Source organism: Neopsephotus bourkii, unplaced genomic scaffold, assembly GCF_033783945.1.
Source record: "Neopsephotus bourkii isolate Nb327-2 ecotype Australia unplaced genomic scaffold, CSIRO-AGI_Nbou_v1 NB_1328, whole genome shotgun sequence".
In the NCBI taxonomy this organism is placed as follows: domain Eukaryota; kingdom Metazoa; phylum Chordata; class Aves; order Psittaciformes; family Psittacidae; genus Neopsephotus; species Neopsephotus bourkii.
The window spans coordinates 3914254-3928212 of record NW_026901808.1 but is presented as its reverse complement, the minus strand read 5'-3'; the positions used below and the strand labels follow the sequence as shown (position 1 = coordinate 3928212).

At 36.7% G+C, this 13959-nt stretch overlaps 1 protein-coding gene across 15 annotated transcripts in view; it reads left to right on the top strand.

Moving 5' to 3' along the window:
• MAGI2 (membrane associated guanylate kinase, WW and PDZ domain containing 2) overlaps positions 1 to 13959 on the top strand; it is a 728751-nt gene that overhangs the window by 641902 nt on the left and 72890 nt on the right. For 12 of the 15 annotated variants that reach the window (XM_061366359.1, XM_061366365.1, XM_061366351.1 and 9 more), the window contains 2 exons: positions 6574 to 6612; positions 11911 to 12005. In XM_061366359.1, the coding sequence (XP_061222343.1) occupies positions 6574 to 6612; positions 11911 to 12005 (134 nt within the window). The remainder of the gene's footprint in view (positions 1 to 6573; positions 6613 to 11910; positions 12006 to 13959) is intronic. The other 3 variants (XM_061366354.1, XM_061366357.1, XM_061366353.1) reach the window with 1 other exon arrangement.

The following is a 13959-nucleotide window of genomic DNA, read 5'->3' as shown; positions in this document are numbered from 1 at the left end:
TCAGCTCTTACCTGTGAGCTGTCACCTGCCTCTGCCATCACCCATCAACTGTGCGCAATAGTTCCAAGCAGCCAGAAAGGAGCACAAGGTTTTTCCAACTGATGAAGATCACCACATCATCCAAAACAGTTGCCTAAAAGCAAAAGAAGGGAAATTGTTTTCTTCTTTCTTTGGCTTTCATTTCTTGAGCTATGCCTCTCCATGTCTCTGCCTTTCTTTTCCCTTTCCTTTCTTCTCTCTTCCCCCAGTTACCCCCATTTCTTCTCCATGGTCGGGAGAACCTACCTAGCTTTCTGCTGTTACATTATTTTGCAGAACTCTGAAATGGAGAAGACCTGCTCGCTAACTGGACAACCTTTCCTTTTCCCCTCCAATTATTAATTTTAGGCAAATCATTTAACTCCTTTTTCCTTATGAAAACTCTTAGAGTGTGACAGTGTGATTCTGCTGGTAATGATGTAACCTACGTACAGAAGATAGAAAATGGATCAGATCAGGAATTTCCTAATAATGAAAAAAATTATAAAACTTGATTATACTCTAGTTGTTGCAACTGTAACTGGACCTATAAAGTTGTCACTGGGAGAACTCATTCTGAATTTAACATTTTTGCCTTTATAAATTCTCCTTATCCTCTTTTATATTTTCTGTTGAGCTCCGTTCGTTGTAAAGACACAGTTTATAACAAACTAGCCAGAGGTCTGTGTAGGCAGACATTAGTCAAACAGGAGGTGCAATGTTGTTGAGAATCATAATGGCATTAATATTTCACTATTTACAAAATATGGAATAAAAATTTGGGGTTATAATCTGCTAAAGAAAGCAGTAAAAATATTTATATTTTTTTAGTAATTAGGTTAAATTTGTCCTTCAGTCAGTGTGATACTCCAAGACTGGTGATGTGACACAGAAATGCCAGTAAGAAGAATGAGATTAGACAGTGATAAGCTTTCATTAAAAGTGAAATCTGAACAATTAAAATTCCACCTTTTACTGGAAGGATAAAGGTTTCTTCCTTCGAAATCTCCATTGTATTTTCTCCTCTGACCAGTGTATCATGAATTTCCGAAGTTCCTTTCAAATCCATCAGTTGTCTTATGCACTGTAATTTATTTTCTTTTTCTGTAGAGATTTAGACAAATTGGAAAAGAACCAAAACGCAAAGTCAACCAACAGCTGTGAAATATGTAAATAGCAAATGTATTAGCATAAGCTTTATTAGCCTTTATAAAATAAGGGTGTTTTCTTATGCAGACTTACGAATACCTTTCTCTAAGGGTCAAAGACAAGCACTGAAATACATATTCACAGGCTACCTTTCCTCTGAAATATTACTGCAGGTATTCAGCAGAGCTGCATTAAAGTATCAGCAATAAGAAAGATTTGTGAGACAGAATTATAGTGACTAATAACGTGTAACTTTGAAAATAACATCCTTGCAGAAAAATACTCAAGTTTCCTAAATTTGATATGCATAGAACATAAAAAAATATATATAATAGTGCATGTATAGATCTGGATGCATTGTCTATGCATATGTCTGTGGCATAGTCTACAGCTATGCAGAATTTCCTTGTCAGCGATTGTTGGCTGAAGACCTACATAGTTACAGACTTGAAAAATTGAAAGAAATTTTCCACATAATTGTTACTGCAGTTGTTTCAGACAGGGTATTCCTGACCAAAAACTTGCCTCTAACAGTCTTTTACATTTTTGCTCATTGCTTGTTTAAAAAGATTCATATTTTGGTTTTGGTGCTTTGTAAGGATATAGACATATGTGTGTATATTTTTACATAAATAGCACTATGATCGCATTAAATAGATAGTATTCTGAAGTATTAAATATGAATATAAATGAATATAAATATGACTAATATAAATATGAATATAAATATAAAAGTCGGGGGAAAGGGTGTGTTAAGGGTTTGGGCTTATAAATTCGGAAAAGTAGGTTCTAGTTTCAAATCTTGGGATCAGTTTGCCATTATCTGTCACAACTTACTGACTTGTATATCAATAAAATATGCCTGACTTAGCTTAGTAAATAAAAGAGTACTGGTAAATTAGTAGGTATTGCTTCTGTTACCAAAGTACTCCTTATACAAGAGTATGACCAACTGAGTTACAGGAAGGTAATTTCTCAAAGTAATTTCTAAACAGTACAGGTTGTCATTTTTCTTGCAACTATTGATACCCCATAAGCAACAGCATAGAGAAGGTCTAAAAGCTTGCATTACTAAATGAATATAACCTTTTTTTAAATGAGAAATGATATATAACAAAAAGAGAGGAGATTTAGCAGACTAATGTTAAATAATATTGTATTTTTCATGACTGCCGAAAGAGTTACTCGCCATGACAAAATGGATTTGTTGGTTATAAGAACTGACAGTGAAACCAAAAGCATTTTCAACTGGAATTATGACAATATAATCATCACAGTACTGTGGATATAAAGTGATTTTGATTGCTTGGATTGCAAAGTAGGTCCTAAATGATCTATGCTAATATGAAGTGTCAGTTTTTACAACTGATGGTGATAGTAAAGATACTGTATTCCTTTCTCTTGAACAGTTTACACTTTATTAAAAGGTATACAAATAGATTTTAATCTGCAACTGGTAGAGTGTACTTAAGAAGTCAAAGTAATGGTTTAAGAAAAATTAGTTGTTAAGCATTGAGGAATTGTTCACAGGTGCATGAAACCAATAGGACCTGCATTGCCCGTGTGCCACTTCAAACTGCTGCTTGGAAAGGGCATTGCAGAAGGATCATATTCATTCTGTTCATCTGTAAGACTCCTATTTACCTGAAGTATGGCTAGGACTCAGATGCTGGAATATAAATGTTTCCCAGTGATAGCTTTCTTCCATTTAATTAGAATTCAACAAAGTATGATCCAGACAATAACTCAGTATATACAATGAATACTACCTTCCCTGTATTTCATCAGCATAATTCTTCCTCCAGATACTACCAGCAACTCCACTGGTGCAAATAAGGATAGCCTTGTGCCATGCTGTAGGTGAACTGTGGACCTAGGGCTGTATCTTGACAGCAAAGAAGTCTGCTATTTTCACCACTGGTTTCAGTGCAGTCAGGATTGTGTCCTGGGTCTTGTTTATTGTTTATTTGTTTTCACAAATATTTTGCAGCTTTCAGTTTCAAAACCATGATTGCAATATATCTTAGATTGAACATGAAGCCAGATGTGCAAGCATTTTACTATTCTAACAGCAAAAGTAACCTTGGCTTTGCATTCCTCTGATTGGAAAGAACCTTGATGTATAGCAAGACTCTTGAAATGCACAGCTGCATCTTTGCTTTCCAGAGCACAAAGAGTACTCCCCTTAGGGGAGATTTATTTCAGTTATAGTTATATAAAAATAGCAGATCAGAAGAAGGCTTTTTAGTTTTACATTCTTGATTCTTGTATCTAAAAAAACTTAATACAATGAGTTTACCAAGTATTTTATTATACGTTCAAACTCTACTTTGTAATTATTTCATTCCTATTTCCAATAAAGGACTACAGCTACTCATGGCAACTGCAGAATTTCAGCCAGAAAGGCTTTATATGGAGAATACAGAAATCTCATGTCAACAATCTAGAACTTTGTGCACTTTGAATGTGTGTTCCTGATGGCAGTGTTGGGTAGGCTAGTCTCTTTGTCCTGGCCTCTCCAAACATGCCTTCTGCTGTCAGGAGGTTTAACATAGTAAAAGTTTATAAAATGTCAAAATGAATTTAAGAAGTAAATGGAAAGGTTTAAATCACCTTGTATAAAGGTTAGTTTCCTATAAAAGTAACTGACAGGTTTTTATAAAACACAACTTGCTAGATCTCAGTAATTTTGGTAAAATTACTGGATCAATCCGTTTATTTTTATCAGATAGAAGGCACCAGGATGTGCACAGTAGCATGCATTCTGCTTGGCTGAGGACCACTCCCAGTGGTTCTTCCTGTTCACTTGGAAGCTGCTGTTCTGTATGGTCTTTGAGCCCAGAACTATGTGAGTTTTGGAAAGAACTACCTATATCGCTGCATTTGACATGGGGAGACGTTGCTAATAAAGTCTCTTCTTACATGTTAAATGTTCTTCCCAGATCTTTCTTCTTTTGAAGTTTTCTGCTAACAGTTTGTCTATGACATAAGCACGGCTATTTAGAGGTTCTGTTATAGAAATCAAAGTGCCAGTGACATCATTACAAATATCCTGTACTGCATAGACCCAGACTGCTGACAGCAGATTCTTCCTAAAATGAACACTGCTTTGCTGTAGTTACCAAAAAAAATCATGTCGGCACTGAGGTTTATCTTTTGTGTAATCATACATTTTTAAGAACTTTGAGGACTGCTTCAACACCTTCAGCATAGTACAGTTCCAAGTTTCATTCCTAAACTACAACGCAAACCAATGCTAGATGCTGAATGGTTTAACACAAGATAATTATTAAGACCATGAGATTCTGTAGGAAGTTCTGCATGACAAAGACACCTATTTGGGAGCAAAAGCCAGTTCAGCCTTAATGAGATTAGCTTTAAAGGCAGCTGCCTGTTGACAGGCACTTCCGCTTCATCACAAACAATAGCTTACAAAAAAGATATTGCTAAGTTACTTAAGATATATGGCTATCTTAGCATAGCAAGTTGTTTCCTATTTTGTCACAGTTTGAGCATGGTTGTGCTTCTTTCACTTTGCTACTTGAGGCCAATTCTGGGGAGTATTAGGTTGACTGCAAGCAGAAATGAAAACACAGGATGAAGCAATCTCACAGCAGCTCCAAAGAGTAATTCTAGCTGGATGGCCAAGAGAAAAGGCTTGTGTCCTTCCAAACCTAAAAGTGTACTTTTATTGCTTTCTGTAGATTAAAGTAATTCTGTCTCTTTTAAGAGTTCCATTAAAATCTTGAAAGGATGTGAGTAAAAAAAATCATTTCTCCAAGTTCACAATGGAGCAGCATCAGTTTCAAAGTTTTTGGTTTTCAGGACCTGTGCTGATGCACTAATTTACATTTAGATAATGCCTCTCATCTTGAAGGATCCCAAATCACTTTACGAAATCTTAAGGGTGTAAAGGAATTACCTCCTTTAACCACCAAAGTATAGATGTGCAGTGACCTATAAACTAAAACACCAAAGCCCACATGACTCAACTCTTAACACAGCCTATAAACACAAATACAATAGGAACACCAAATCCAAAGGGTTGTTCCCATCCAGTGGAATCCCTAGACTGTATTTTAGGTAAGCAGGGTAGCAGTCCCCTGAATTTGAGCAGGTCATGGCTGAGATGCCAAAAAAGGCATAAAACATTCAGTGGCTTCCATATCTATTTCTGTGAAAATGTCTTTGCTCTAGAGCGTTAGTTCAGTATTGACTCAAGTGAACTATGAATTACTCAGCTGCTACCATTACAGTCCATGCTGCCTTTAGGAATCAGTCCATTAGAAGGCAAGTAGCTTTAGTCCAAACTCTTCCAAAGTGGTAAAGCAGCTGCCCACAGAGGAAATACTTTCTTCTCTTTTCTCTCACCACATCCACATATTTCCAGAAGGTTAAGACAAAACTGCTGTCCTCCAGTGCATTCTCTGTGATCCTTCTGCCCTGAGCTATCTGCTTACAGCATTAAATCCATTTCTGTCGTCCTTCTCAGGAAGATATTATATACTCATATGTTGCATCACCATCCTACAGATGCTGATGTAACAGACCTTACCCCGTTTATACCATGAAACGTGTAGTATGATGTTCTGTTTTAGAGTCACATTAATGTGTTAGTAAAGCAAAAGGTGGTTTATTTACCTTTTGGGTTTTGGTAAGCCAATGGAAATTGCATCTGGTTTGGGATGTTTTGCAGTTCACTCTGGATGAGATAATAAAAGAGATAATAAACCGGAAAATCTTAGAACATTTCAAAATCAGCAAAGAAAGTGTGACTGAATTCAGCTATGGATTTGTTCCAGTTTCTTCTAATGCCAGCAAAGTAGTTGCATATGAAAACAAATCGGTTATTTTGCTGCATTTCATCTAGTAAAATGCAAATACTTTGAAACTACCTGCATTAAAAGTGTATTAATGGGTTTACCTACATTTGCCTTCACTTACCACCAGTTGTTATTCATAACATACATCCTTCTGGAAAATCTTGCTCTTCTTGATAATAAAAGTCATTTTACAATTGAATTGAATAAAAGCACTGGTAAATTCACCTAAATACAGCCATCAAACTTTCCCTTTCACTGTGCTTAAGGTACAAATATTGTCACTAACTTTCACAATTTTGAAACATTAGCAATACTGTCTTCATCATAACTGATGTTGTGTTAAAGGAACACTACCACCATCTTACTGTCTGTTTCACTTTGCATAGAAATGTACAGGAATCTAGCAGGAATACATACACATACCACCCAGGAAGTCAGGAAGGAGGGGAGGACAAAAAAATACCTGCAATAAAAAGTAGGAATTGCACTTCAGTAATTTGAAACAGAGCTGAGAAATTGATGCTGCATCTTTAAATAACTTGAGAAATGTATTTCATCTTTAATTCCCCGTTTTCCTATTCAGAACAAGTGCTGCCCAGGACTGGTTTTCGAGCGGATTCCTCTGGCAAGTATTCTTCAGCCTTCGTTGTTCTGTAAACTAGTTGTCCTTCATTTTATGTTTTAGTTTTTCTTTCTTTAATCATTTCTCTAGATAATGGCCAGTCATGACTGCCCAGTCACCATTTTATTTTTATGAGCTTTGTGGGGTTATAGAATGCTAACTAAATCTTTTAATAATAGATCTACATTTTGAGGAAGGAAAAGTTTTTCCTCAGCCAGTTTTTGTATATGCTTCACAGTGGTTTATGTGTACTTTCATACATTAGTGTTCACTGTAACATAAAAATGCATCTCTATATCTCCGGCCCAAATCTAAGCTTAAGTGATATTTTTTGTAAAACTGAAATGAAGTCTATCTAGGTTTGCAAGAAAGGATGTATTTTGCAGACCTGCACATTCCTTGCTCCCATTCATATATCCTGTAGCATAAAAACCTAAAAGAAAAAACTCTCAAAAACAGACTTTTGGGGTGATTGAATCAACATCAGTCTTTTAAAGTGGCAACAGACTTGTTTAAAAAACAGCAATATTTGATTTCCTGATGTTGTGAACTGTTAAAACAAGCATCCCATTCGAAAAGGCTGTTTTGACAATCCCATAAAAGTCTTTTCGAGTCCTACAGAGGTTGGACAGACATCTTTAAGTATGATACCGGGCCAGTTTTGCATACCGCAGTAGAGTTTATATATTGAATAACTGTTAGCACACGAATTCTTTTTTTCTTTTTTTTTCCTTTGCTTTACTGATTTTTACACTGAAGTCTTTGTTTTCCAGCCTTTCCTCCTTATAAATATCAAGAGGAAGTACATATCTTTTTTAAAAAGCTGCTCACATTGAAAACCAGCATACCATGACTGTTTTCAGGCTTTCATATCTTACGAGAGCGTCTGAAACTCAGATTAACAGTTATCTAAGATTTGTTACAATCACAATTCATAATTCATAGTAATGATTTATATCGAACAAAAATCTTCTACCATCATCAGCAAAGGAGTTCAAATTAATTTTTATTTTAGCGGGATATTTGAGTACACCCAGAAAGACTGTAAAATTATTGCAGCTGAGTTCTTCATCCTTGTTTTAATTGCAATGTAGAAGAGATTTAACAAAGAAAATTTTCTATCTCTGCATTTACAGCACCATCCCAACTACCAGCTTTATCACTATAAAAATCACAGCACTGCAGTACGAAAATGTAGCTGAGAGTTGATAATCACATCTTCACCTATGAGGTCTCACTATTTTTAAGTAACAGTCTCTACTGCTACCTTTACATTCCCTGTCATGCAGGACCAGAAAACAGGATTTCCCAGTGCTCTTTATTGTCCTTGCTGTGCAGCAATGATCAGATCACAGCTTGTCCAATACCATTCTCAAATTCATGGGGGAGCCAGTTGGTTTTATCTCCTAGCAAAATGAATTGTTGTTTGGGGTTTTTTTATCTTGTAGGCCAAATGATCAGTTAAGAAATTTTTCCTTTACAGGAAAAGAAATAGCGCAATGCTGTAACTATGAAAAAGACAATGAAGTTACTAGCAGGCAAAGCTAAAGTGCTTTTTCTAATATAAATGTGTAGAGAGGCAAGGGAGAGCAGGCAACACTGTTATTCTTGCATAAGATACCCATATTATGTGATCAGAAATACTGTCTTTAAGTTGAAACTGTCCTTTCAGTGAAACTGGTAGGAGATGGGAAGTTCAGGTGTATTAAGTTGACTGGAAAGATAAGCAAACTGTGCAAAAGACTACAGTAATTCAGCCTTGGCTCGACCCCCTTCTCTTCAAACCTATTCATTTCTTCTTACTTAGCATGATCCACAAGGTGCTAATCTAGTTTACCAAGAGAAAAAAAAGGCACATTTTCCATAAAGAAGTGATATTAACCAAGAGCTTGTAGTATAATGCAAGGCATAGGAGCATAATTTTTCTGTAATTGTAGGTAATTTTCTTTGTATGGTTAACTGAAAATCTGCTCCAGCAAAAAAAAGACAAATTTTAGTTTATCTAAAAACCCTTTGTGGGGAAAAAAAAAAAAAAAAAAAAGACCACAATTTTAAAGAAGCAGGCACCAAAGAAAGATGAAATGTAGTCACTTAACAAGGGTAAGAATACTTTCAGGAATACTGAAACTGCTGCCACATAATACTAGGGGCTTTTAGTAAATCTACAAAGCATGAGGTCCTGTAGCAGAACTACATTGTAGTGAACAACTTACCTGTCCTACAAAAACAGAAGAGTGATCTCATCAGCAGCAAGTCTTTAGAACTTATTTTCAATTAGAGACTAACTGCTGACATGGAGATAAATTGGGACCTAATGCAAAAGGAGTTTGTTGATGCTGGACTGACCCGTTAACTGATTTTTCACACCAAACAGTGCATGCTTAATCTATCTAGACTTCAGCTAGACATTTTACAAAATGCCTGCTATAACTGAAGTACTTCCAGGTTAGCCTGAAGAAGACAGTGCTAAGCACAAGATGTAAAGAGGAATGGCTAAAAAGCAGATAAACAGTTCTACTAAAAGAACAGTTTCTGAAGTGAAAGGGTAGTATTAGCGGAGAGCCTTGCAATAAGGCTTGCGTTATTTTCATGAGTGACCTAAGCATAAAAGTGGAAATCAGGTCCACATTCAGACATGTAATTCACGTATATATGGTGTAGTTGTCTCCAGACCAATGGAGAACTGGTCAGTGCAGCCAGTGGTGTTGTAGCATACCAAGCATGAAAGCTGAAACAACCAGCAACAGCAGTGGAGGAAATGGTCTTAACAGCAGTGGAGGAAATGCTCTTAAGTGTAGTAGCAGTCACTGGTGATAGTGTATTACTGTGAAAGACTGAGTAAAATCATGGGGTGCAATCTGTCAGTAAAAATTCTGAATGAGGCAGGTGACCTAGTGACAAAGGCCACAGACAAGCTCAGGTGTCTTCTTTGCCTGTGTCTTTACTGGAAAGGTCTGTGTGCTGTTAGCTTTCAGAGGCTTGCAGTAACAGGCAGCTGGGCTAGGTGACACAGGGATCCTTTCCAGTCCCATGTGCTGTTTGCTTGGCAAGACAGAAAAGAGAATTATATTTTAAAAGCAATTTTCAGTGTCTTGGTAAGAGTTGGCAGAGGATGGGTTCCATAGGCTCAGCTATTTGCAAAGGAAGGCTCTTCTGAACAAGCATGGTATCACTGTCATTTAATCCCAAGACTTCCAAACTGTGTTAGAGCTAGCACAGAATAGTATTTCCATATACAGTATTTTTAGCCTAAGCCTTTTCATGGACAACCTGGCTTAACCTTTTCCATTCTAAATGTGTAGAAAAACCAGCCTCTTTTAAAAAACCACTACCTCTTACTTTGGAGTCTGGTGTCAACATTGGTTTGAATCAGCTTTGTCAGTGTGCATGTTTGAGGGATGCTTTCATCTCTGTGTGCAAGACACATTCTTCATGACCTGACATTCTTATACTTTCTTAATGTATTCCCAGCTGTGCATATCCATTCATGTGTGTGCAAATAAAGGTTATGCTTAGTTTGCTGGAAACAGTGCCTTTGAGTGTTAGACCTGGGCTATAAACAGTGATCCTACTGGGTCTATCTGTAAAGCCCTCTCCCTAGTACTAAGCCCCATTTTGTTACACTTGGGCACAGCAGATCAGGTAGAGATAAGGTATCACTTTCATCTTAAAATTCCTTTGCATCTTGCAACGTTTAAACAACCTCTGCATTAACATACTGTGCATGCAAAACCTTCATATGTTCTTTTATTCACTGTTGAAACACTTATCAACGACATTGAAAAAAGTCAGGATAATAAGCTGTTAGGATCTGTTTGGGTTTGTTTTCTAAATATATAAGAAGCAGCATGGTAGGGAAAGTATTGCTTTTATTTTAGCAATTGAAATATTTGTAATTCAGTATCACTCATACCATATACATTGCTGAAATAATGCACTATGCTGCTGCCTAGAGAGGTCATAGTGTAGAGCCACTGCATGTAGTTCTGTGTCTCTGTCTTTCCAAGACCTGACTGAAACTGAATCATCTTTAATACCCCACTAAACTGCCTGACTCTGCAGTTTGTGAGAGGTCCACTGATGGCTCTGGAGGGGATCTGTAAATGAATACCATTTAGTACTTAGTACTTTAGTACTTAAACTTAGTATTTAAGCCATCTATAGTCTCTCCCCTCCTGAGGAAACATGAGACACTACACAGTTTGCTGAAATAAACCTACTCATCCCTTTTTATTTGTTGGAGTCGGCAGCAAGCTGACACTGGCTGAAAGCTGTCACAACTTATAGACCAGAGTGCGATATGTATGAAAGACCATTCCTATTAACCACTGCCCTGCTTTAGGTAACGAGCCTAAAGCATCTCTGAACATGCAGACAAAGCAATAGTCAAGAGAACTTCTTAGTCCTCTAGCTGCTTACAGTTTCACTTCAGTTTTTATTTAGATTCCTCTTTTGTATTTTGAGGGCATCAAGACCCCCCCCCCCCAAAATGGGCTCGCTCAAATGAAGCTAAAGACACTTTTATAAGAAACTGACTTTTAAAAACCACCATGTTCCTCAACTGATATATTCCAGGGGACAATATATGTTTACAGGCAAGTTATGCAGGCATATGGAAGCACAATCTTAATGATTCATAAAGCTGTTGAGATTTTAATTGAGTAGCATTAAAGAGTTCAAGTTAATGATGTTAGATTTCAATTTAAACCCTAAGACTCAGTCTTATAATGATAGCTTTCGTCAAAACTCTTTATTGAAGGTTTTACCTGAAAGTAGAGTGCTTAAAAGCTATGTTACATAAAAAGACATACTGCTTTACATCTGTATTTGGAACTTAAATGGCCTGTAATGATTATTCATCTTATGTAAGTTGACTGATTCTTTTCCTGTATCTCTATCTCCCATTTCAGTTTATTTTCTTTAGGTTTTAATGAATTGCAAGGAAAACTAAGATCAAATACCACAGGTGGATGAACAGCAGTATATTATGCAGTCAGTTGTAGGAAGAAGGCACCTTTACAACCTCTATTATGGACAGACTTTTCCAGTACTCTTCTCCTGTGAATGCATTCTTGCTTGGTTTAGTGTATTCTACTGAACATAATGATCCTCCAGGATATACCTATATTTTCAAGTCTCCTCCTTGTCTGTGTACAACACATTGTGTCCCATTTGTTTCCACCAGCTCTAACCAGGATGCCATTAGTCATGTGCAGTGAACACAAGGTGGGAGGGAAGATGGTGCAAATTCTCAAGACAAAGCCAAAATGTTTTCTCAGTGGGATTTCCCTTTTAAACCAGGTCCCGATTACAAGGAGCTGGATGTTCACCTTCGGAGAATGGAGTCTGGGTTTGGCTTCAGAATCCTGGGAGGGGATGAGCCTGGACAGCCTGTGAGTTATTTCTTCATGACTTTTCTTTTTATAACTCTAAGATCTGTGTAAAGGTCAGAAAAATGTTACTACATAGCTGAACCCACATGAACACCATGTTAAGGCTATGAGTAAAATGGCTGCTTTATTAATCCATAGAAAAAGGACTCTCAGGTTGTCCTTATCTGGAAGATGCCACAGTTAATTAAGTTAAAATCAGAAGAACTTAACTTAGAAACAGTGCACCACTCAGCCCATTACTGCGGAGTATGACCTGGCATCTTTTAATCGTGACTTTCCAAAACTGAGTTTAAGCAGAAGAGTTAAAAAATCAAATTATGTAAGACTATATATAACTGTGTTCAATGTAGACAGACTATATATATATATATATACACATAAGGTCAAAAGATACTGTTGAGAACACAGTTTATTTCCAGAAGCACAGAAGGCCCTACCAGGAACAGTAGTCCATGTTCCAAGTTAGACAACAACATCATGTGATGCATCAGGCATAAAAATTATAGCTTTGTATCATCAGGAGAGACATAGCCTTGTAACCAAATGAAAAGTAACAAAACGTTACATAAATTAAATAAAGTATAAAATCAAACATATACATGAATTTTAAAAGAAATGTGTACACATTTTGGTAAATTAGTGACATATAAATACTATAATTTTGAAAAAGCGGGCAGATTTAGTACTCCTTCAGAATAACTTTGGTGATGTAACTGTGCTTTGTCAGTGAGGACTAATGCCAAGTCAATAATGACATTTTATTATCACAACCTTATACATAGTCCTGCATTACCACCTTTCTGAGATAATGTATAACTAGTTGATAGGTATATTCCATATTCAAATTCATATGGAATAATACAGTTTTCATTCAAGCATTAACATTAACCAACACATGGCTGTGAGAAACAAAGAAGTTCCTCTATTTTAAAATTGTCAACATCTGTTGAAGTACTGATAAATACTAATAGTTGACTGATGCATCATGTAAAAAGAAACAAATGCAATGTCTTCTAAAAAAGGTGCTTCGAGTGGTGACTGAAATGCAGAGGCCCTATTTTAGAATAAGTGTTTTGGAATGGATTTTGAAAGCTAAATAAGGTATATATATATTTTTTTGAAAGCTAAATAAGTTATAGCTGTACAGAAGGACTATAAAACAACACAGTTTCATCATCTACATTTGCAGTGTGCCTGAAGACCCTCTGACATCGAACTTTCTTCCATGGAGCATGTCCCAGCACACATAAAATGAGGCCACTGACCTATCATGTGCACATTCTCCAGCTAAGCATTTTCAGCATTTTCCTTTTGGGATGGCCCAGTTAGTATGGGTTCTCAAAAGTCACCTACTGGGTGAAGCTAAAACAGAAATCTATTAGGAGCTAGAGGAAATGTCCCATTTTATCATTTTATCCTGCAAAAAAATTGGCATTAGTGAAAGATTTGGAGGTCTCCCTCTATCTGCTTTGGACAATAGTGACATTTCCAACCTCTCAGGAAAGGGTCCCTGGCTACAGAGCTATTCAGTATTCTAGGAAAGTCTGCCCTGGTGTCTCCTTTAGGGCTTTTTTCATTACAAATTGATAATTAAGTAGGCACAGACTGAGTGCCTGAATGCCTCTGCAGTTTGGATGTTTATGACATTCTCATGGAGAAAAGTGCAGCTGAAATGCCTCATCTAGAAGCTCATTACTTATATAAAATGGAATGATTTCAACCTGAAGGACTGAGAGAAAACTGGTTTAGAATATCTGATTCTGATAGTTAAGAATACATGCTGGGAAACCTGAATTTATGTCTCTTGTCAACAGCCCAATTGAGCAGGAACTTAGAAACAAGTCTTTTGCCTCCCAGCTACATGCAGTATGCACTGAACTGTTAGAGAGGAAGCAGCTCTTTCTAGGTTTTTTTTCAGCAAAGGACTGACCTGGCTTTACTGTGAAAAGTCAAA